Genomic DNA, 24,322 nt, shown 5'->3' on the forward strand with positions numbered 1-24,322 from the left:
CACAGGATCAATTAGGTTGGAGAAGACCTTCAAGTTCATTAAGTCCAATCTTTGATCAATCATCACTCTTTAAACTAGACCATGGTGCTAAGTGCCATGTCCAGCTATTTCTTGAAAACTTCCAGGAATGGCAACTCCACCATTTCCCTGGACAGGCCATTCCACTGCTTTATAACCCTTACCATGAACAAATTCTTCCTGACGTCCAAACTAAGCCTCCTTTGGTTCTGCTTGAGGTCATATTCTCTGGAAGGATAATCCCCACCCTGCTGCTACCTCTTCTCAGGTAGTTGTAGAGAGCAACAGGTGGGACAATTTACAAAACATCTATTTTGTTTCAAGTTGCAATGTCAGAGTTTTGCACATTCCAATACACTAATTTTACTCCAGGTCACAACCTCAATTTTTCAAGAGCCTCAGTTGTCCATGACATTTTTTTCATTTCTTATGCCTGAAGTGCAATATCTTTCCTCTGCTGTCCTATCCTCATAATTTTGCTTTTCTGTGAAGAGTTTGAACATTGATTTATTAAATTTTTTCACTATAAAATGTAATTCCAGTAAATGATAGCTAAGGTGTTGCCATTCTTGGTTGAATAGGAATACTGCAGCAATTGTTATCAAGCTTCTCCAACATGATTCATACTGCATAAGAGTTTATGCACTCAGTCAAAACCTTGTAAAAAAAGGCCATCTGGAATTAGCTATCAAAATAAAATAAAATCTATAAAAAAGGAAAATAAGATATATGTGAAATAACTTCTCCTTGTCTTTCAAATTAGGTGTAGGTTCATCATTGAATCATTTATTATAATTCAGGAACATGAAGAAAACAACAGAGCTTAAAAAATCAGAAAATGGAAGTTAAAATATGTGGTTTTGTTTTGCTTGGTTGGTTTTGGGTTTTTTTTGCAAAGGCAGAGCTACAATCTTTACAAAAGAACTTATGTCCCCAGTAGCAAGGTAATGAAAACAAAAGAGAACTTTGAAAACTAAGTGCTTCTAGAGGTGAGACAAATATATGCTAGACTCTTGAGGTTTGTTTTGTACCATGACAGAAGAGCAAGAGAGACATAAACACTAAACACTGAGGTTATGGCCACAATGAGTCGCTGAGGCTAGGTACAGAGAACCAGGGACACATCAGTGAAACTGGCAGGTCACAGGATCCCTTGTTTTTTCTGTTAAAGATTTTGGCTCTATAAAATCAAGGCAAAAAGCTGTATGCAGTTTGACAGATGGAATCACTGCATAGAGAATAATGATAGCTGTGCAGCTCCTGCTCTGCCCTATATGATATGCATCCCACTGCCAGTCAACCAGAAAAGAACATTTAGTCAGGTTATGTAGCCCAAACACAATCTTCATTTTGTGTCAGCTCTGTTACTGCTATCTGATCACCTAGTATGGAGAAGAAACTCTTCAAACTAAAGAATTCCCAGCTAGTACCTCCTCAGATAGAAGAGAGTGTCCCAATTTTCATCATGAGTAATATGCTCAGGTCACCCTACGTATTAAGTTTAGCAGGTCCAGTGCTGCTCAGAGATCCTGAGAAGGGAACACCTAGTGTTGGCTAGACCCTTGATCTGTGTGCACAGAACCATCAGGAAATCTAGGAAATCATCAGGAAATTTTACCAATAGGAAAATTATACTCATGTCAAACCAAAATTTACCAACTTCCCCACATTAACACTGAAGAGGACAGAGAGAGACAACTTTCTTCCTCAGATCCTGCTCCTCCTCCATTCAATCTGTCATGGATTTAGATCACTTAAAGGACTGCTGTCAAACGTATTAGCAAAAGCAATTTTAGTATGACGCAGTAAGGCTGTGGAGTAACAAAGTTCCATGACAAGGTTCACTGTTTTACTGTAGAGTACCATCATCTGAACTCTGATTCAAAACTTAGCAAGATAAAAAACTAAGTTAGCAACTCAATCAAAGCTACCATATTGCAAGGTTTTGTGCAATATTGGTTGCTATGAAAGATCAGTCACTGGTAAAAGCTCTCTCTGTCACAAACCTTGAGAGGTTTCCCAACTCCAGGGGAGATCACCATCATGTAGCCATGCTGCTAAGCAGGGAGAGCTCAAAGAAGGATCATTTAGGCTGTCAATATTGTGTGAGGGTCTCCACACTGTGGGTCAAGCTTGTTACCATGTGAACCAGATCTGGCTTATGCTGCAAATGATTTCTCCTGCAAGAAGGATAAGCAATCCTTCAAAGGTTAGCCCAATCTCTAGGGAATGTGTGCCGGTATTATTCCCAGTATCATTCCTGAAAGGGAAAAATGAGTCTTGGTCATGTTTTTCTAGATGGGTTACCTCTTGGAGGCTCAACTTGTTCGACTGCTCCGACTAAACACAAAGGTCCCTTTGGCCACTCAAAATATCCCTGTCTCTTTAACACCAAAATACAGGATCATGTGAAAGAATAAAGACAGATATAAGCAAGCTGCCAGTCCTGAAATGCCTGTGGAGCATCTTTAATTACAGTCTGAGGCCTCATGAGGAGACTCAGGAGCACAGTTACTGCAAAGTCATTAGCCCATGGCATTTTCAATTAAAGCCTGTCAGGCCCAACGAGATGTGCTCTGATGGAAGGGGAATTACTAGCTGTGTTCTTTGGAATGAAATAGTCATACATTTTGGCATGGGATGGACACGAGGCCTGATCAGAGACCATCAGAATGTATTGTGCAGAGCTTGGAAAGTGATGTTTCTGAATTTTCACTACTATGAGGTAAGGATAAGTTTCTGAGAAGGGAAATCATGGTTAATTAAATGGATTACAATACAGGTGATTTGATGTCCTGATTCCAGCTGGGATAAAGTTAATTTTCTTCTTAATAGCTTGTAAAGTTCTGTGTTTTGGATTTAGTATGAGACTAATGTTGGTAACACACTGATGTTTTAGTTGGTCATAGCACTCACTCTAAATAAAGAACTTTTCAGTGTCTCATGCTCTGCCAGTGAGCAGGTACACAAGGAGCTGAGATGAAGTGTAGCCAGGAAAGCTAACCTGAACTGTCAAAGAGATATTCCACACCAGAGAATGTCATGCTATAAACTGGGGGCAGTTGGCTGGGGGTTGCTGATTGCTGCCCAGGAACAGTCTAGACATTGGTCAGCATGTGGTGAGTAATTGTATTGGGCAGCATTTGTTTCTCTTGGATTTTATTCCCCTCTCTGTCTCTCACCCCTTTTCATTAAAATTTGTAGTAGTAGTGGTATTTATTTTTTTTTAATCATTAAACTCTAATGATCTCAACATCCAAAGTATGCCTTTTCTTTCCCATTCTCCTCCACACCAGGGTGAAGAGCTGAGGGAAGTGAGCAAGCAGCTACATGTTGCTTAGTTGCCAGCTGGTGCTAAACCATGACACTGAATGATGAAGAAGACAGAGAGATCTGCAAGAAATATTCTCTAATTTGTGGCAAGACACTTCAGGCAGTCACAAAAGGGTGGGACGTAGACTTCCTTCATATGAGTAAGCCTGAAGAAGTGAGATGCATAGGAATTTAACTTCGTTTCTAATAGGAGAGCTGTGCATGTAAAACATGATTGCATTTAAAGAGAACACAAAAGCAGGTTTAAGATCTCACAACAAAGTGAAACAGGTTTGCATGTCGTGCTTAGAGGAAAAGACACATCTGAGAAAAATTGGAATCCCATTGACGAATCATAAATGCCAGACTGCAGCAGCAGGGGATATGCACCAAGATAAGCAAAAAGATCACACAAGAGCCCAACCTGTTCCTGAAAGGTCAGGACATAACCTTTAACAGCCAAAGCTGCTACAGGTGTTTACTGTACGTGACCTGGAGGTCTATTCAAAAGCCAAGAAAATCAGGAGATTTATGGTTTAAGCCTGCAAAGTTCTGTGTACCTTGCAGAAGAGTTCAGGTACAAATGTGCCAGTTAATCATAACACATTTTTCCGTAAGTAATCAAAAAATTAGTGGAAAGATAATAACTGGAGAGTGACAATAAAAAGGCGTCATGAACAGGAAAGGGTCAACATCCAGAAATGCTGGGTTCAGCTACCAGCAGTACAAGATTCACAAGCTGCTGAAGCAAACATTTCATTTTCATTAGGACAGGCTTGCTCACTGAAAAGTGGTTATTAGGACAGTAGGCCATGTAGCCCCAATTATTTACTTACTAATAAGTCACTAAGTCTTGATGCTATCACATACACATTTCATGTGGCTACTGGTGCTTGGACACCTCAGTTACAATCTCTGAGAAAATTAGCCAGCACTAAGGCATCTGCACTGAACTTAATTAGCTATATTTGTTTGGACTGACCTTAGCAAAGTTTTGGTGCAGGTCAGCTCACACACTCCTAAATGCGTCTTGATCTGAAGTTAGGGTGGGTAAGTACTGTCTCCAGTAGGCACTTAAGATCACACTGAAGTTTGTGGTGGGCAATAGAAGAGGTAAATGTGATATGTACAGGGCATTGGTCTAGGGAATAGAAAGGTAAGCCTTGTGCTCTTTTATTTCTTGGGACAGACTCTGCCATTAAAGCAGGATTAAATGACAGCAGATGGAATTACAGAGGAAGACAAATGATACCAAGAAATCAGGAAACCAGTAACAGAAGTGAACAGAAAGACAACTGGAACTAGTCAAACAGAAGACTAAAGCAGACAAATTCCAGCCCAGAAGCAGGACTATTCAGAGCTTTTGCCAGTTACTGAACTGCCTTGGGCAGAAGAACTTGGCTTTATGAGAACCACAGAATGGTGCTTCTCCAGCCAGAGGGTGTGCTTTGCCAGCACAACAGAGAAACTGCACAAGCAACATCTTATGGGCTTAGCTAAAGGACACAAACAGACCATGAAAGGCTTATGGCATCCATTGGTTGAGAAGCTTCCACAGAGAAATGGCACTGAGAGGAGCAAAGGCAGAAACAATTCCTACACTAACAGAAGCATCACAGTCAGTCAAAAAGTGGGATGAAGATGCCTACATATTTAAAAGACTTGAAGGCATAATGAAATGTCTTCATAAAGGCCAAATGATGAGAATCAGCTATAAATTGCTCCCAGGTGACTGATGTAAGTCAACAAATGCTTGCACAGAGACTTTGAAATTAAATGGATATCACAGACAAGGCAGCAAATTACAAGAGTTTAGTAGAGGAAGACAGCCCATAAATACATAGAAAAAAAATCAGATATTATGAGAGAAATCTGTAAAGAGACACTTCAACTAAAGAGCTAAATTAGAGAAAGATGGTGCAAAATTTATCACACCTGACTTCAAACATCAGCCAATGCAATGCCTCCCATCCAATCAGTTTATAGTAAACTGACTTTACAGACAGTGGAAAGAATATATGATTCATCTCACTTATTTGAGAGACCTGCTTTAGAATGACGGGATTTGTGCCCTACTGGTACTTGTTTCTCTCCATTTCCAAGAAGGGAGTTTCAATGATTAGCTCAGATGGAGACATCTGCATGTGGCCTCATAACTCCCAGCCAGGGAGTCGTCTTGTGTTTTACCTCCCATTAAGCACCATGCAGGAGGTTGATTGCCATTTTCATATATGGAAGGAATTTTTTTCCCAGGCAGCTAAAGTGGCACATGACTATGGGGTTCTTTTTCACATGCTATCTTGCAATCAGGAGGGCTGGCTTTGGGTTGATTTACAATTGTTGGATTGGCTTTTAGTGCACTTCTTTATTCAAAATAGTCCAGTGGAGGTCACCAAGCCAGCAGACTAAAATTTTGATCATTTGTACTGTGATTTAAAATGGTAAAGAGCTGCACTGGCTCTGTCTTTAACAGAAGTTATAGTTCTTTCCATCTGCCTCCCTTCTCCACACTGTGCACACCAATGTCATTGGATGGATAATGGCTTCCCACAGAGACCCTCAACAGGGTGGAGGGCAGATTCACTCTTGGGATGTGATGGTCCCTGGTGAAATCCACATTGGGTAACCTTGCTGGATAATTTAGAATACCATGGGCTTTAGTTGTAGCCATTAACCCTATCACTTCAAACTGCAGTACGGTGTCTAAGTCTCTTTTTCCTGTCTGTTGTCAGCTGTACAATATGAATGCAACAGAGGAGAAACAATAACATAAAATGAAGTTGCATTAACCAAAAAATGGGACATGTTTATTAATAAAGTTAACAATCCTTTACTGCACCCCCACGAAGCTGATATGTTCACAAACAAAATGGCATGATGACAAGTGCGCTATTTTTAAAACACAGTCTGATAAACCTTGAGCTACCTGAGAACAAAGCTAGTACTGAGTTACATACACATTCCAATGAGGAATTAAATATTAATCTGGAAGGTTAGTGGTAGTTTCTTACAGGTCTTGACATCACTGAATCTTGCAGAGGCAGTGCTGAGAGTCAGACCTGTGCTCTTCGCTCACACATCTCACGTTAATTTTAAGTGGAATCATCCCTCTGTAAAAACTGAATAAAAATTGTAGGTCGTGGGCCTCACAGTATTGGAAACAGTGTTTTGGAAACCCATGGAAGATGCTAAGTCTGAGAGGCTTGCATTGAGAGCTCGAACTCAAATCTTCCTTCATAAATATGCTTGATATTTTGAAGTTTTCATATCCTAAGGAGAAACTTGATCTAAAATGAGTCTTGCAATATTTTACAAGGCATGCTTAACCTCTTAATGTGTGTCATGGAAAGATTAAGAGGCAGTGTTATTGCTTGCAAAATCACCTGCTATTTCCAGGAAACAGTCTTTGCTGGACCTGTCCTTGTCACTGGCATAAGTATAATGCTTTTAATAATCTCCCATTGCCTAAGTGATGTGTTTGCATCAAAATGATGGATATGCTATAGCTGGCAGAACTTTTTAAGATCTACTTATTTCTATCTTGTTCTTCTGCTGCCATCTAGAGGTTTTATTCTTAGATTTACAAAAAAGAAAATAAAGTGTGTTATTATATTTCAAAGTTGCCTTTAAAAATTGTCTGCGCCTTAACATCACTTAAGGTGCTATTATCACTGAACTTCTGTCTCCATACAAGAGCATATTAATGAAGTGTGCACAAGTTTTTGAGCTGTGGGATGCAAGTGAGCCTTATGGGCTGAAGTAAGATTTATACTAGAGGCAAACACAGTCATTAAAAAAAAAAATATTTTCCTCGTAAAAAGCACCTGTAAATTTTCCTTAGGAGGAATTTTCATAAAACTTGTTTTCCAGCAACTAAACAGCAACATATCAAAGCAGCCTCAAAGTAAGCAGGTGCTTGGAGAAAAGGCAGCCTTGCCAGCCTTGCAGCAGAACGCCAACATGACAGCACAGCTACGACTTTGGCCCATCAGCACAGCTGGCTGACATCTTATCTGCCTCCCATGACAAGGCGGCGATGCTCCATTTCACGCTGGCAGTGCCCAGAAAAGAACAGCATGAAACTCAGACAACACAAAACTCACCAGGGCGACAGAAAATCATTCTGAGAGAAACATTTCTTCTTAAAGGTAAAAGAAACAGCTAATTCACCCTAATGGGCTCCTATTATTTGTAAAAATAATAGATTCACATGCAGTATAAAGGAGTCCACCTCCCTTGACCCCACTGTGAATAGGTTAATTTGGTGTCAGACCTTGTCAAGCAAATCTTACCTTCTTGTTTTGCTTCTTCAAATGTTTATTAATTAAACCAATGCTAGCACCAGGTCTGTGGAGGGTGTGTGTAAATGTTAATATGCCTCACCGTGTATTCCATCTGAATGGATTACCAGAGCATCATTTTTGTCCCTCTTATATCCATCCAACTGTGTTGCCCCTCTGGGCAATTAGGTGCATGTTGACTCTGAAAGGATAGTCCCTTTTAAACAGAGTTGAACCTATTCATTTCCCAGCACTGATAACAAGATTTTTAAATGTGTACAAAGGAACCAAATGTACATTGAACACTGAAATATGTGAAAGAGTTTCTAGGAAGTCCTTAGCCTTTAGAATACAATGTTCCTGTGAATGATAATTTTTGTACTTCAGCAGAGGATTAGCTGTCATAATAAATTATTTCTGTTTGCCTGGAAGGAAATAAGTGAAACTTCCTTAACTAAGAAGGCCAGGAAAAGGTACAGCAGAGATGAGACTAACCTTGTCTACTGTGCCCAAGGATACCTCTGAAAAGCTGCCATAACATGTAATAATTTGATAGTGTCAGCTAAAATTAACCTGTGTACTGTAGAAGGAGATAAGAATAATATTAAATTCCTGCTGATACTCACTTTGTATGCTACAGAGACTAGCTCTGATGTTTTGTGAGCCTGCCATAATAAGATTTTGAAAACCTTAAATACCTCTATTGAGAAATTAGAATAGAGAAGAAGAAAATATGGTTTATTTTGTTGAGACTTGCTGAAGTTCTTGTGATGATGGATTCCTATAAAAATTTATTTTCTTATTTTGACAGATACTCAGATGGTAAATCATTACATTTCTTTGTGTCCTAAAATCTCCTAACTAAAATACTTCATGTTACTACCATGTTCTTCAGTCTTTAAACCTCTTAGACACTTTCATTCATTGACCAGATGCAGAATGTGGATACCTAGCCACAAATTCTCACTCCCAAAAAAGTATTTTTCATCACCATTAAGTATAATTCCTGGATAGTCGTACTGTACTTAATATAAACTCACTGTTTGTCTGCTCTGGATACAAAAATATTTCAAAATTATTTTTATTTAAAATCAAAACACCTTTTAATAAAGTGTGATCCAAGGGTATTTCCTTTCCACAGCTGGCCTGTTGTTTGTATCATGACTGCTTACAGGTATCAATGAGTTGCAAAGGAGTTTTGCAGTCTTTGGAGAATTTCAAACTGCAGTGAATCCATCCTCACCATTATTTGTTCAAACCATCAGGTTCCTAACCCGTTTACACTACCATGCCCTCAAACCCTCTTGACTACTGAAAATTAGGATAAAATATAAGAAAGGGAGACAGCCTCTCAAATCTAGCATGTTACAAGCTCATGTGAGAGGCAGGATGCCTATTCTAGTCTCTTTTTCAGTCCGTTTACTCAGGTAAAAAAAAAAAAAAAATAGAGGCAGTACTTCCAGTTGCAAACCAAACTCAGCATTAGTGTACTACCCTTGATAGTCAGAGATACTGGTTCAAATCTCTGTGGATGGGAAGGAGGAGGGAGGGGGAAGGAGATTGCTGCTGAGATTGTCTCAGATGTGTGCTCCAACCTACAGCATGTGACAGATTGTAAATTGATTTCTCATTTCATCTGCTTTTCATCTTTCTCCAAAACAAAAAACCACATTGTGATTCAAATGAATTAGGTTCCAGACAAAATAATGAAAATTCTATGTCACTGGGGAAAAAAAAAAAAGAAAAAGAAAAAAAAAAAAGGAAGGAAACCTTGACATTTAATTTGCTCCAAAACTAGCCATTTTCCTGGGGTTTTTTTGTTTGTTTGTTTTTTTCAGTTTGTCTGCTGCAGGGAGGAGGAGAGAAGTCACAATTAAGTTTAGAAGCTGAAACTCAGAGTGAAAGGCTCAGCATCAGCTTTCAGCAGTGATCCCAAAAAACAAATTTATAGTCTGCATACTTGTGCCAAACTCTTTCATCCAGTTTCTTCAGTGAAGGGTTTGCAATGCCATTTCTTCTCGTGATCCCTCATCCAGGCCCCATTTCCCACAATGTCCCCTTTTCATCTCATTTATCCTACAGACTGGAGGAAGTCAGAAGAGAGGAGGGCTGCCCCCAGTGAGTATCATGAGTGTTACTTACCATGAGAACCTTTTGCTGGAAGCTGTTTAGCAAAGAGCAAAGCTTCTTCTAGGAACATAGGTGTTTTTTTATTGAACAGGGAGCCTCATCCAAAAAAGCCATCACTGCAAACATATTATGTATCATATAAGAGATGTGAGCAACTGATCCCCACCCTATTTGAATGTTTCACAATAAGAATGTATTGAAATTTTTTGCCTAGAAGAACATCATTTCACCCGTGGAAGAGTTCCCCTGTTCTTTTCACTGAGAGGAGAATCAGAGACATTATTATCTTAAGTGATTGAATTGTATACATATCTTCTGCTGCCAGTTTAAGCTTGACCTGTATTGTAAAAAGTAAAATTAATGTTGCAAGCGCCACCCAGTGACTGTGATTAACCATAATTTGCATTCTTTATTGAAAGTCGATAGTCTGCATGCTACCAGCTGTGAAATTGTGCAATAAGCAATAATTAAACAATGAAGAAGAGTAAATAGAACTAGTTAGGCGTGATTTGGAGCAGTGAGTAGCAAAGGTGACTTTTAAAGTTTTACTAGCACAAAGCAGAAAAAACAAAATACAACCATGTACCCTATGGTTCAGTTAGCAAAGAGTGAACATTTGTAAAAGTCTACTAAAGTCACACTATTGATAGAACAAGAGTATCACTACTAAAGCAAAACTATTCACTAAACTTACAAGACCAAGGGCTTCAAAGCCAAAAGGAACATCTCTGAGTATCTAACTGCAGTTCACTGCTTTTACTGACAGGATGTTTGTTCTCAGAGCCTTATTGGATAGCTTGGACCTTGGGGGTGTTTTTTGCAGAGCAGAAAGAATGTGAAAATGAAAGTTTACTGTAGGTTTGTAGGTTTTTGAAGCTTGACATTGTATATGGGAATCTCTGGCAGGAATATGACTTTTCACTGCTTGCAAGTCCTACTCTGTTATATGCATTCAAAATGAGACTGTTGCAGATGTGTACAGCACCACAGCACAGCTATTTCCCTAAGCAAACTTAAAAACTCAGTTTCCCTTTGGACATTACCAATGAATTTTGTGTGGCAATAGCTCAAATACAGCTCATGTATTCTATTCTGTTTGTCAAACATAGGGCGAAACTTCAGTTGTTACAGGATCTTCACTTGTCCTCAGGTTTGAGGGCTTCTTCTGATGGTGGTATTGGCCTGGGTTTAGCAAGCTGGCCAGGTTTAATTTCAGGCATTTTTTCACCGTGTCTGTACACACTTACAGTGACATCCACTGTTTCCCCACCATGCTTGTTCTTGACATGGATGCTATATTTGCCTGAATCTTCTGAAGTCACCCCCTTGATGGTTAAACTGGCGTATTTCCCTTGTTCCAGTTTAAATGAATAGTGCTCATCAATTTCAAATGCCTTGTCATTCTTAAACCAAACCACTTCAGGGTCAGGATTTCCAAATACAGTACAGGTCAGATTCAGTGTCTGAGGGAGGAAAAAAAGATGTAATTTTGAGATCAGTAAGATTTGTTTAACCAGAATATGCTTTCTATTGTTTTTAGGCATTTTTTATTCTTAGCTAATTAAAATAAGACATGGTAACATGTTCTTGTAGACTGAAAAGTAGAGTCCCTAATATTTCTTTTTCCCTTGATTCAGACTTTCCCCCATCTCACCAGTAACTGTGATACAGTAATAGCCTCAGGGCTACACTGTCTGAAGATGGTAAACTGGACTGTCATTGCAGTCCTGCCTGCAGGACACTCCTGACAACCCATTAGTCTGACATTGGGTTCAGCAATGATAGTTTTAAAAACATCCTCGAAGCTTCCCTGTCCACAGCAGGGAGGAGAACTGAGCAAATCTTTTCTGACCAAGGCCTCCTGAGGCTATTGCTTGAGATGATTACAAAGAAATCACTTAAAAATAGAATACAAAATATGAATCACTGTACATCGATTCCAGGTGCAGCTGAATGGTAAGTGGAAATATTTTATGAAGAATAAATAATACATAAATATTGATAAAGTGCTCTTAAAATCATAGAATGGGTTAGAAGGGACCTTAAAGATCCCCTGCCGTGGGGAGGGACGTCTTCCACAGGCTGGGACACTTTCCACTAGACAGGGTTTCTCACAGTACTGTCCAACCTGGCCATGTGTTACAGGCATGTGAAGCATATTCAGAAAATAGCTGACATTATACAATGGACCATCCTGGCAGCTTAGGCATTTTTCAATGGTTGAACTGAGATTTAACGAGCTCATAACATTTTCATGAGCATTATTCCAAATTTTTATAGGTGTGTGCTAAACCCCATTTTGACCATTCTCTAAGTGTGTGTATGTAAATCTCATGTATTTAGGTACAGTGATCACAGAAAAAAAGGAAAGCAACATCTGAGAAGTTGCACTGATTAGTCAGTCTGTACTTTGTTTAACTTCGCTGAAAACTCACTCTGAACAAATTTTGGCCCTAGATAACTAAGTCACCTTAAGAATTTAACATATGCAGCATTGTGGTAGGAAAGAAAAAGAAAGCAGGAAAAAATGAAACAAAGACAAAAACCCTACTGTTAACAACCCCAAACTGATAATTTCTACCAGAATTCTTCCTTATGTTCCCTCCCCTTTCCACTTCAGGTTTCAACAAATCCTGATCCAGAGGGGGCTGAGAAAGTCCATCTGTGTTCACACATGCACATTTTTGAGGAATATTTTTCTTGATTGATGATGACTGAATAGGTGTGATATAACTCAGAGTAAAAATAAAACAGGAAGAAATTTTCAGTGATCAAAAGCATCTTATGTTCACAAATAGAAGTGGTCATGCTTAAGTCATGCATCCAAAGTCAGAATGCTGAAGGAAGATTTACATATTATGGGTACAATCTAGTGGCAAGCTAAGTCTGTGAGTATTCTTGAAGTGATATTGTGTAGGAGCCAAAGTTAACTAATAACACATAGGAACTAGACTTACTATAAAATATTTAAAGGAATTATGATGCAAACACAAAAACAAAAATTTGGGAAAATAACCTTGTGTCTGATAGTGTGAGCTTTATTCTTTCTGTCCTTTTTGTAACATGGGCAACACTTAATTACTATTACTAATTCAAAAGTGATGTCATTTCAGAGAAATTGCTAATTAAGTCATAATAATTAATCAAGTCTTAATAAGTTACTATTAAAAATTTAGCAGATATATTCCACAGTCAATGAAATTATATATTTGAACTAAAAATATAATTAGTCTCCTTCTGCTTTCAGTTTCTATGAAACCATTTGCATTCCCTCTACCTTTGACATCAAAGTAAACCTCTCATTGCTCAGCATGACAAAAGCTGTCCTTACCTTCCCATCCATGATAGTAACGACATCAGGCAAACCACCAATGACTTTACCACGATCTGGAAATTAGAGAAAAATATGATGACTGTGTGAAGTTTAGACCTCAAAATTACTCATTTCTTAATGATTTTGGTGTCATGACTCACAACTCTTTTTTTTGCTTCTTTTTTTCCTTTAAAAAAAAAATTACAATTTTTGTGATTTTTGGGAGAGTTTTAATGTGTTGTATACACATTAATCTAACCCTGTAGATTTTTTTGGAAGAGATTGTGCCACAACATTCTAAACTGATACACATGACAACCTTGAAGGCACTGCTGAGCTTGACAGTTTGTGTTTTGTGCCCAGAGCAAACTAAGGAGGACGCTTTTAGCATCTTGGTGGTATCCAAAATCTAAGGAAAATTTGTTCTGCCATGGTCTTTGTGGGCAGAAGCATCATATCACCAGGGAATTTATATCATTTCCAGTAGTCCTACAGTCCCTAACAAGCTTCCCCACAGTCTGGGTCTCAGCAAGCAGTGCAGAACAGGCAGCAGCAGGCAATTTTTTATTTAATAGATAGATCCCAATATTCAGTATGCTCAGCAGCTTTCAGACTCAACATTTCCGTGTAAGACACACAATTCACACTTCACCAAATCTCTGAGACACAAGAAGACACGGTGGAAGCTTGCAAAATATGTGAAGTGTTTAGTGGGTTTCCAAGAAAATGAAAGACAGCTAAATCCACAAATTACTACTGTTATTGCAATATTGTTGTGCTAACAGAGGATTTCTGTAGCCACAGAACTCAGTAAGTTAACACAGCATATCATGATGGATGCTTTAAAAAGAATACTAGAATCACATTGTAAAACACCTATTATAAAACGTAAAATAAACTTACTCTTCTCAGCAAAAGCAGCTGCCCTAAAGTTGTTGGGAAAGAAAGAGAAACATATAATTTTATTGACAAAATTAATAATAAAATAATTTTTGTAAGCAAAGACACTGTTGTTATGGCATTAACATAAAAAAGACGCAGCACTTACTTGAGTCGCTGGAACTCTGCATATGCATCATCGAAAGCTGCAACAAAACAATTGAGAGGGTTGTTTTCCGTGAACATAACTTGCACTTGAGGCTCAATAAACATTTAAGCACCTACCATGTAACAGGTCTTTTAAAACCCATACAGGGTCACACAGTAGCACAATGAGAAACCAGACCCCTGAAAGCTAATGCAGCTGGTGCTGAAAACAGATACAAGTCTAAAAAGATAACAGTTATAAAACTTAACTATGACTGGTTCTGATCAAAGATGATCTGTTTTTACTGTAATTCCTCTATTTCCAGTAAAATCTGCATAATCTATGAAAAGGCACAATAGAAATCTGATCTTATAAACATACCTTGCCCAGATAGATCAAGTGTGCGCTTGTAGGATTCCTTGGCACCAAAGATTTCAAAGGTGTAGTTCCCTTTATCCTTTTCAGTGGGTTCAGTTATCTGCAACCAGGCAACATCATCTCCACCTCCTATCTTCATCTTTTCACCAGAAGAAATCTTAGATTCCCTGGGGGAAAAAAGTTAATAGAGATGAGTTAGAACATTCTTTTCCTATATGTTGTCCATAGGAAATCACCTATAAAAAGTCACAAATGATAACATACTATTCCTAAGCTACAGATAGATTGTAATTAATGGGCTCATTTTTCCAGAATACTCTTTGTTTCCAGATGGCAGTATTAAACACTTCGAAAATATCAACTTGTGTTTCAATTTCTAAAGTTCCTTTTTTCACCCTTTCCTCATTCTCCTTCTCTCCTCACACAGAGCTATGCTTACATCTTTATGCACATATGACTCTGTGAAAGCGCTTAAGGTTCTATATACCTCATACACAGTAAAATATAATACACAAGGTTTGTAAATTATAGGCAAATCACCTTTTTTGATGAAGGAAAGATATCTTTTGTCTTTCATTAACTTCAAAAATCAATTAACAAAATATTTATGCAAAATTACCCTTGCATCAAGTTAAAATACATTTTTGTTGTTTTAAACAACAAGAAAATTTCTTAACTGCAGGTAAGTAATAAAAACTCTTTAAAAAACAATGGCATTAGCTGGACTTGTCATCCCTTCCTAGTTAAGAATAAAAGAAATTCTTTGCAGATTCAGATCAGGTGGCTTTCTGGTCCACAGTCTGTCATGAAGAGAGGAAATAGAATAAGTTATTTAATGAGTGCATATAAACCTGACCTCTTTCAACGGCTCAAAGAGAACTTTCTTCTTTCACTCATTAACTAAAGAAATACTTCTTTTCATTCTCCCTCCTCAAGCATCTTTAGCTGGAATTTTTTAAAAATGAAGTCAGTTTTAGCTTTTCCTTGATCACTCATTTTATTTGCCTAGACAGAGCTAATTTGACTCTGTAGCTAGAATTATTTTGATGGTGGAAAAGTATTTTTACCATTTTCCTTTCTTTAAGATATCTTCATTGAGTTCAGCCTACCAAATTAGATTTCTGGATAGAAACTGCTATATAGAAATATTAGAAAATACTACATATAATTTTACTACTGTGCCCTGAGTGGATGAGGAATACAAAGTCTAGGACTTGTATTGTATTTCATGCTATGCAAGACAGTGGGCAATTAAATGCTAGTTAGAAATTAACATGGTAAAAAAAATAAAATAAAATAAAATAAAAAACCTATAAAAATCATGGGTTGCAGGCATAGTGTTTAAATGTCTCCAGGAAAAACATTTGCTATAACCCCATTTAAAGGAGATAGGAAGTTGGAAGAGGTGGGTCAGTTGGTTGGTTGGTTTTGGTCTGTCTTTTATCTTCAACAGCTCTGATTATAGCCATTGTATTCATATAAGAATTGAAATTTTATTCATTCAGAATCTGTGTTCACTGTTCTTCAACACAATCAAATTGTATGACATTATAAAGTCTGAAATATTCAGGGGGTTCCCTCTGTAAATTAAATGTAAATGTAAATACAAATTGTATAAATATGCACACTCATATTTCCATATTAGCCATGTAGCATTCTTTACTTTTACACTCTATCAGTAAAAGACAAAGGCGATTTTTTTTTCCTTGCCATCATACTAGTATTACTATTATGAAAGAAGAAGAACTTTGTAAACACAAAGTCTGAGATATAAATACGGTTGCACAGCCTTGCAGAATTGTTCTTGAGCTCTCTGAATGTGATCATTGATGCTCTGTGTTCTTGTCTTCATAGAAAGCATTCCAAATCTAGGACAATATATTGGTAAGCTAGACTATTCGTGTCTAAGACAAGTTCACTGTGTACTATCTTTGCAGGCCACTAAGAAATGTGAAAGCTGAAACCCCTTGAAGAGTTTTAAAATCCTTTCAAAGTCTACCTGCAGTTTCAAACAAGCGAGGGTTTGACATAACAAAACATTTAAGCACATATTTAACAGTAAATACACAGATGTTTTGACCATTGAATACCTTTTCAAAGAAGAGTATCAAAATTAAAATATTTTGGATTACTTAAGACAGTAGCAGTTTGGAGAAAAAACAATTCTGTTCTTTATACAGGCTTTTATTAAACTGTGAAAGCAGATTCTTGGTATTCATCTAGAACTGGAGGAGAGTTTCATCCAGTTTAGAGAAAGAGTAGCCCTGAATTGGAATCTTTGCTCAAATATTTTGCTATCTTTTAACCAGTCAGAAATACAATAAAAGAAAAACAGTCTTGTGTTGAATAAGAGAATGCAATACAGTTAATTCTTTTTTTTCTGTCTGTTACAGCCCTCCTGATGGGTGTTGGACAAGCCTTTTAATATTTCTTTTACCTATGCACTTCCTATGTTAAAAGAGAATATATTGTTCTGGAAAGAGGAATTCATTAATGTGGCCCAATGTATAAATGAATACCACAGAATAATAAACATTAAATTATAAAGACAACTTTTTTTCTCAAGTAAAATAGATTGAAAAAATATTCTTATCTACCTGTGGCACCAGCTGACTTTCATTTCTTCATTGTAGTATTTCAAGAAACACTGGAGCCTTATTCCTTCCTCAGTGCAAAGAATCTTCAGTGGAGAGGCTGACTTACCTAGATTAAATAGAGTATATGTGGATCAAATAGGAGAGACAGTGGAATGAACAGGAAATAGAGGAGTGGATTACTTGTACTGTCTGAACAAGAGAAAATTCAGGACCTGGGTCATAATTCTTGAGTATCATAGAGACAGTTGTCCTACCTCTCAGGGAACATCGGCTGATTTCTATCATGTGGAAGTTCAGTACGCTTTATTGCCACATACAAGCATCATGACTGGCAAGATCCATTATGAAATAATCTAGCCATATAATTGCCATGAAAGAGTAGTGCAAAGATTGCATTTGCATAAAAATGTTATTCTTGTACAAACCCTACTCTTTAAGTGGAAAGAACAGCTTCTCATTAGGAACAGATTCAGAACCTCATTCTCTCTATATCAAGGTTCACTTACTAATGGAAAGTAGGAAGAAAATTATTTCTGCAACATTTTCACAGTATCTAAACCAAACAAGCCAGGTGGAATAATACTTTGTTCTTTTTTAATAGTGACAATTAGCAAAGTCAACTGCCTGTTCAGAAACTTAATAATGTCCATAATAACATAAGCACTGGCACTCTCAGGAATTTCCCACTTAAAATAAAAGTTTTCTTTTATTGAAAAGTCTCAGCCTCATGTGACTTCAAAATTAAAAACTACATGAAAATTCAAGACAGCATTTACTTACCACTCACTCCACTCAATGCCAGAATTATATCATCATAAACTGCAGAGAGAAAGAAAAAAAAAATAAGAAAATGTGCCATCAAAATTCAATCAGAATATAGCTTCTTTATGTTCAGTTTAATTAAAGCAAAATGGGAAATCTTCATATCCTTAAGCAAAGTAGACCATTAAAATTGCAACAGGTATACAGGACAAATTGAAAACTGTCTGTGTATGGCATATGAATATAGGAATTCTGTGCTGTGTCCCTCAGTATCTCAGCCTTTTGTGGAGTCAGCTGTCTGCTGCCAAAGTTTTTTCTCTCCCTTAGGCCAGCAAAAAGAAAAAAAAGTCATTAAAACTGAATAGTTCACATACAAAAGAGTGCAGGTAAAAAAGAAATTCTCTCAATCTTGGTGAAAACAGTTTCACCTTCTCTCTGTAGGGTGGCATTTGACAGAAGTGAAGTCCTTTACAGCAAGTGAAATAAAGCAGGTATCATATAAAGCTTTTGAATTATCACAGCGCTGATGGGTTTGTAGCAGGAGAGAACACCGCAGGCAAGGGCACAAGTGTGGGGAACCCTTTCGTAGCAGAAGAATCATATTCAGTGACACCATGTAAGATAAAAAGAAAGGGAAAGAACCACCATAGTCTGAAGAATGCATAGTCAAGTCTGAAGGATGCTTATTCAACACTAATGAATTTTTATGAAATTGGAAGACAGAGAAGTGCGTGAAGTCTATTAGGAGACTCTTCATAACAGCTTTATGGTGCTGTGTTTTGGATTTGTGACTAAAGCAGTGTTGGTAGCAAAGGAATTTTTTAGCTACTCCTGAGCAGTGCTTGTACAATGTGGAAAGTTTTTATTTCTTCTCCTCAGGCTGCCTCACCAAGAGGAGGCTGGGGGTGCACAAGAAGTCAGGAGGTGACACAGTCAGGACAGTTGACCCCAACTGACCCAAAGGATAAATGGGTAATTTAATTTTATACCATATGATATCACTCCCACTATATAAAGCTCAGGAAAGAAGGAGTAACTGAGGAAACAATTGAAGTGATGGTGTTTGTCTTCCTAAGTCACTGCTACATGTGATGGAGCCTGGCTTTACTAGAGATGGCTGAACAGCTACCTACCCCTGGGAAACAGTGAATGAATTCTTTGTTTTGCTTTGCTTGTATACATAGCTTTAGCTCTACCTATTAAACCATCTTAGCTCAACCCAGGATTACTTTTTTTTTTTACTTCTCTCCTTCCAATTATTTCCCCCCATCTCACTGAAAGAGAGCCAGCAAGTGGCTGTGTGAGGCTGAGATGCCAGCTGACACTAACCCACAAAACAATTTTATGATTTAGACTCAAAAGCACTCTCAGTCCCCACAGAGAGTCCCACATGAACATAGCTTTGTTGCATTTGGGTTTTTTGTAGGTATTAAAGTTTAATAAACCTGAGAGAGAGTGATCTCCCATGAAATGGAGTGTCTGTCTGGTTAGAAGCATCCTTCATCTCAAAATGCCTGTCAAAATGCTAGAGATTAATCACAACAATGCCCAGTGTCACCCTTGCTAAAGTGCTGATCTGCAGTTCAGGTCTCCATAACATAACAGAAATTAAATTCAAAGAATGACAAAAATGTATGCTAATCTGCCATTTGCAAGGATTGATATTTGACACCTCTGGAGAACATGTGAAGATCATTATTCTATTACGTCAGATTGAATGTTACCTTTTCCTGATAAATCAAGAGAAGATACATCATGACCTCTATCATCTGATAGTGTTGCCTTATAAACTCCTTCATCTTTGCGAGACAGCTGCAAGGAAAACATAAGATGTTTACTGACAAACTTGATAGTACTAGATAGCTCTAGATTTTCTCAACCCCTGCATAATTTTCTAAATAAAACAATATTGTGCTGTCGTCTGCATAAATAATCTTACCAGAGAGGAGATGGAAACTATGAATGGTTTGTTCATGCATTTTTTTATGTAGATGCATTTAGTTCTTATGTCTAAAACCTATTCTGATTTCAGTTTCATTTCCTCTAAAAACCATAAGAGTTTTTTCGCTTGTTCCAAAAAGACAAGATTGATCTTGGTCAGTAGAAATTACAAGCCCTGTAGTAAGATGCAACAAGGCAGAACTGCAACATACACAAACTTAAGAAATGTAAGTTTTCTTCCAAAAAATGATTTTTTTTTTATTATGTAAATCATAGCAGCAAATCTATATCCTGTAATATCAACTCCTTCATGCTGCTTGCATTCCGAAGCAACTGTGGTCAAATTGTATCTATGCTAAGTAAATAATTAATCCATTACCCTTGGAGAGTTTACATTCTGAAATCTATCACGGTGATATTACATTAAAAGCAGTAGGGATTTTCTGGTTTTGTGGTTTATTTTAATTTCTGTTAAAACCTGAAGGAAAATATACAAACAGTTTGTACATAGATTGGAGATTACTTAATACTTAGACTTATACAAATCCACAAGCACGTAAACCAGAGCCCAAATATCATAAAGTTGAATGACAAGTAACATGAGCAATCCAAGATAAGCAGAAACCACCCTCCCAAAAGAAGTCTACTCAAGAAAAATGAAGCTGGTAAGTCACTATCCTCTTTCAAGAGAAATTAAGGAAGGAAATTAGAAGAATATGAAGCCAATAAATAAACAATTGAGATGGAATGCACATTACTGAAAGCAGAAAATCTCACTATGGGAGGTTTTGTCACTTCACAAAGGCAGCAGCTATGCAAGTTAAGATTTCAGACAGAAGTTGGGTTATTTTGTTTGCATAAAGATAAGTCTTAAGAAGCCATGAAGTTTAAACTTATTCATTTTAGGCAATAAAACTAAAACACTGTCAAAAATGAGATGTTTGAACAAGTTGAAAAATTAAGGAATAATAATAAAGAATGAGATACAGGTCACTCAAGAACTCTGAAGCAACTTAAGCATGAATTCTGAGCTGATTAAAAAACAGATGCCTTTGTTAGTAATATAGTTATTCACCAGCTAATTGAAGAGTAGAAAATATGGGGGTTTTTTACAACTCTTAAAAAATTCATGATAGCTGTCTTACTCCTTTGCCTGGCAAAACTACAGTGTGTCAAGCAGAAGTTGTAATTTGTAATCAGCAGACGATGCAATACCTTGGGAATACTGAGGTGACATTCTCCCTTCTGCAGATCAGGCAGCTCCTCAACATCAGCCCCAGAACCATCCTTATACCACTTAAAATCGGTCTCCTTCTTTGTGTTCGCAACCTGTACAACAGAAAAGGCACATAAGCCTGGCTATGTCCCGAGGAAAGGTATTGTACTGTGGGAAGTCACACAGGTGTTTTCAACATATAAAACCTCTTTTATATAACACATGTCAAATAAAGCTAAGTAAAAAACCAATTTCAACCAAGTCTTACTAAGCAAATCTTAGTCCTACAGTGTTTCTTTGCAGCACAGTATACAGGTTACCACTTCAGAGCCCTGTAAAAATCCTTAAAGAAAATCCTGTAAATCTCTTCCCTTAAATGGTTCAGACCCTTGCTCTTGCTTGTAGTTTGTCTAGAGATAGCTGCAGAAGAAGTATCTTTCAAATTAGAGCTGAACTCTCCTTTATCTTTTTGTGTTTGCCCTGTGACTCCAGAGAGTTGTAACACAGAACTTGGATAGGACTAAGCCCTGTCTCAATCTTTGGCCAATTTGGAGGTTTATCCCAGCTACTAAGCAATGTCTCTGATGGATAAGCTGCAGAAAGCAACTGAAATCACTATTCTGAAAGTATCCAAGATGTCAAAATTGTGAGCTGCACTAAAAGTCCTTTTTTATTTTACCTCCTACCTTGAGTCCTACGGAGCATACAAAGACCTGAGGAATCAAATTGCAGTTTCTCCCAACAAAAAGGGGTTTAACAATGTAGTGCCTATGCAGAGTAGTTGTTTGAAATCAAGAATTTTGCTGTGGTAGCAGCAGTTCATTGAAAGAATGCTTAAGTAGACTACAGCTGTACTTGAAGCATTGTTCTAATTTTGATATTAAAACTGTATATTGGATACACTAGAAATATTGCTGAATAAATTGCCTCAAACTGTTAATTCAAAGAAGCTAAAAGTGCAGTTCTTTTTAAAACCTGGCTATATATTTTATTTTTTTTTCTTTCCCCTTCCTCTCTTTCAAAAATGCTATGGATTATTTGACATCACTATCCCCACACCCTTCTAAAAATCATAAAAATGGCACAGTATTTTCATGTGTAGCCGGAATTCCCAGTCATTGTGGCTTTGGTAGAAGGACAGAGCTGGCAAGATATTTCTCAGACCCCAGGCAGTTGCTTTAAAAAGGCTCCTTAAAGAAAAAGCAAAAATCTGAACAAATGGTTAGAGGGCAGCCAGGAACTTAATACAGATCTGCAATAGTTTTCAAGTGGCTTGCTTGGAGGAAAAAACATGTGGCAATTTCTAACCCTTTTACATTAGAGAAGTCATTCCAGACACGAGCAGCTCTATGAAAGCTCTCTGTAGAGGTGACAAATTGGAGGGTCTTCCATACTGATTCCTAGACATCTTTATCAAACATGCTTAAATTTATCACATCTAGTCTTGCTTAATAACCAGTGTGGTTGCTATGGATCTCTGACAGTATTTGAGATCACCACTTGGCTCAAAGCAATGACTTTCTGGAGAAAAGTGAGAAGCATTTTACATTTACCAGTAACTGCAAAGTGGCTGTTCCTGTAGTCCTATGACATGAGTGACAATTTTATTTGAACAAAGCCCAAGGGAACAAGCCTTTAATGCTTTTCAACAATTTTTCATCAAAGACTGTTAGCACTCAATCTGACAATAAATAGATTGAATTTCAGACACATGCAATTTTGCAATGCTGGAGTTATTTCATATTTCCATTTACTATGAAATGCTATGTTTTTCTCTATTTAGCCACACACCAAAAATCTTGCTTTTAACAGACACAGTACAAATAAGGGCCAAAGTTGTGCAAGAGCAATTTGCTTCTGAATGTTCCAAAATTTAGGATTACCAGAAGCAAAATGACAGTAGTTGTTGGTATATAAAGAAAAATAAACACAAAACAAAAAGCAAAAAGCTCTTTTAAATGGACAATCATGTTCCACTGACATTGAGGGGCTATAATACCAAGAGTATGGTCCTCAGTCCCTGCTGATTCTGAATTAAATACTAAGTCAATCAAAACTCAATCAGGTTCAATCATATAGAAAATAAGGGATATGTGAGGTAATATTTGATATATTCCTTTATAACATATATTTGTCCATCATTTCTGTCATGGGTCTGGATCATACAGTCAGTCCTCTGCCCTGCACAAACTTCCAGTAGACATGATTCCCTAACTTCCCTACGCCATGCTATGGACTTGAAAAATATCAAAGTAAAATGCCCTCTCTTACAGATACTCCCTTCACATTATCCCAGGCTCTTAGAAGAGGAAAAAACTCCCTTGACAACTTTTGGGTTTTTTTGGTTTTTTGGTTTTTTTGCAGAGGAGCACTAAACAGAGCCTGGAAGAGACCTGGGTCAAGTGTTATGATATGGCCTGAGATAGCAGAGATTATTCCTTGATTGTTTCTATTACACAGAAATAGCAGAGAGTGGCCACACTTCTAATTTGTTTGTCAGGTGTCTGGAGTTTGAAGGACAAACCCAGGCTTTGTTTTTCAAACTCTTCCTATGTACAAATGTAAGCCAAACAGCCATAATCAGCAGTACCTTGTGAACCCAGCGGCCAGTCACATACTAACAGTTACAAACACTGTAAGGTCAACAGCACAGTTAAAATGATGAGTGTGCAAGAAGCCCACATCCTAGATTCCATTTACATAAAATGTTCTGACCTTGTGAACAAAAAGCACACTGGTGGAAAGCAAATAATCAAATGCTCAGCCTTTCAAACCATCAGTGCTATAAACAGGTTTGACAGTCAATGAAAGAAGGATAATTTCAGATTAATTTGTAGAGAATTAACACTAGCATAACTGGTTCGGCAACATTTAATTCCCCATGTGAATGAAAGGATAAGTAGGGTTCATGCCTGAGGCACATGCATGTGGAGATTTTAAAGTACTCCACTGAGGTACTGTGTTAACTAATGAGTGTTGAGCTCTAAAATGGGAGCACATGGAATGGCAGCTTCAGCATCAGGTCAGTTCTGCTGGGAATAACTTGAGGTTAAGGGTCTTCTAGTTAGTGAGTAGGAAAAGAAAAAAATAAAATAAAAAAAAATCCTACAAATGTGCATGTAAATTGCTTATAATGAATGACTCAAGTTAGTCTAATTATAAGCCAAAAATTATTCAAAAGAAGAGAAGAAAATTAATACAAAAAGAGTCTATATTACAAGAAAAAGAGAATGAAGTAGATTTTGATGTCTGAATTCAATTTACTCAGTTATTCAGACCTCTAATTAGCCACTCTAGACGACCAAAACAAATGAAAATATATCTGTTCAGAAAGGCATTTAAAGATGC

At 37.4% G+C, this 24,322-nt stretch overlaps 1 protein-coding gene across 1 annotated transcript in view; it reads right to left on the reverse strand.

Moving 5' to 3' along the window:
- Positions 1-10,068: 10,068 nt before the first annotated feature.
- The window catches only part of MYOM2 (myomesin 2), a 76,096-nt gene continuing 61,842 nt past the window's right edge, over positions 10,069-24,322 (reverse strand). The window contains exons 29-37 of the mRNA XM_033053675.1: positions 20,974-21,087; positions 19,542-19,629; positions 17,836-17,874; positions 17,056-17,161; positions 14,462-14,625; positions 14,102-14,138; positions 13,957-13,979; positions 13,072-13,127; positions 10,069-11,203 (exon numbers count right to left, since the gene is read on the reverse strand). Coding sequence (XP_032909566.1) covers positions 10,877-11,203; positions 13,072-13,127; positions 13,957-13,979; positions 14,102-14,138; positions 14,462-14,625; positions 17,056-17,161; positions 17,836-17,874; positions 19,542-19,629; positions 20,974-21,087 — 954 coding nt within the window. The 3' untranslated portion in view covers positions 10,069-10,876. The remainder of the gene's footprint in view (positions 11,204-13,071; positions 13,128-13,956; positions 13,980-14,101; positions 14,139-14,461; positions 14,626-17,055; positions 17,162-17,835; positions 17,875-19,541; positions 19,630-20,973; positions 21,088-24,322) is intronic.

Source organism: Catharus ustulatus, chromosome 3 (genome assembly GCF_009819885.2).
Source record: "Catharus ustulatus isolate bCatUst1 chromosome 3, bCatUst1.pri.v2, whole genome shotgun sequence".
NCBI lineage: Eukaryota > Metazoa > Chordata > Aves > Passeriformes > Turdidae > Catharus > Catharus ustulatus.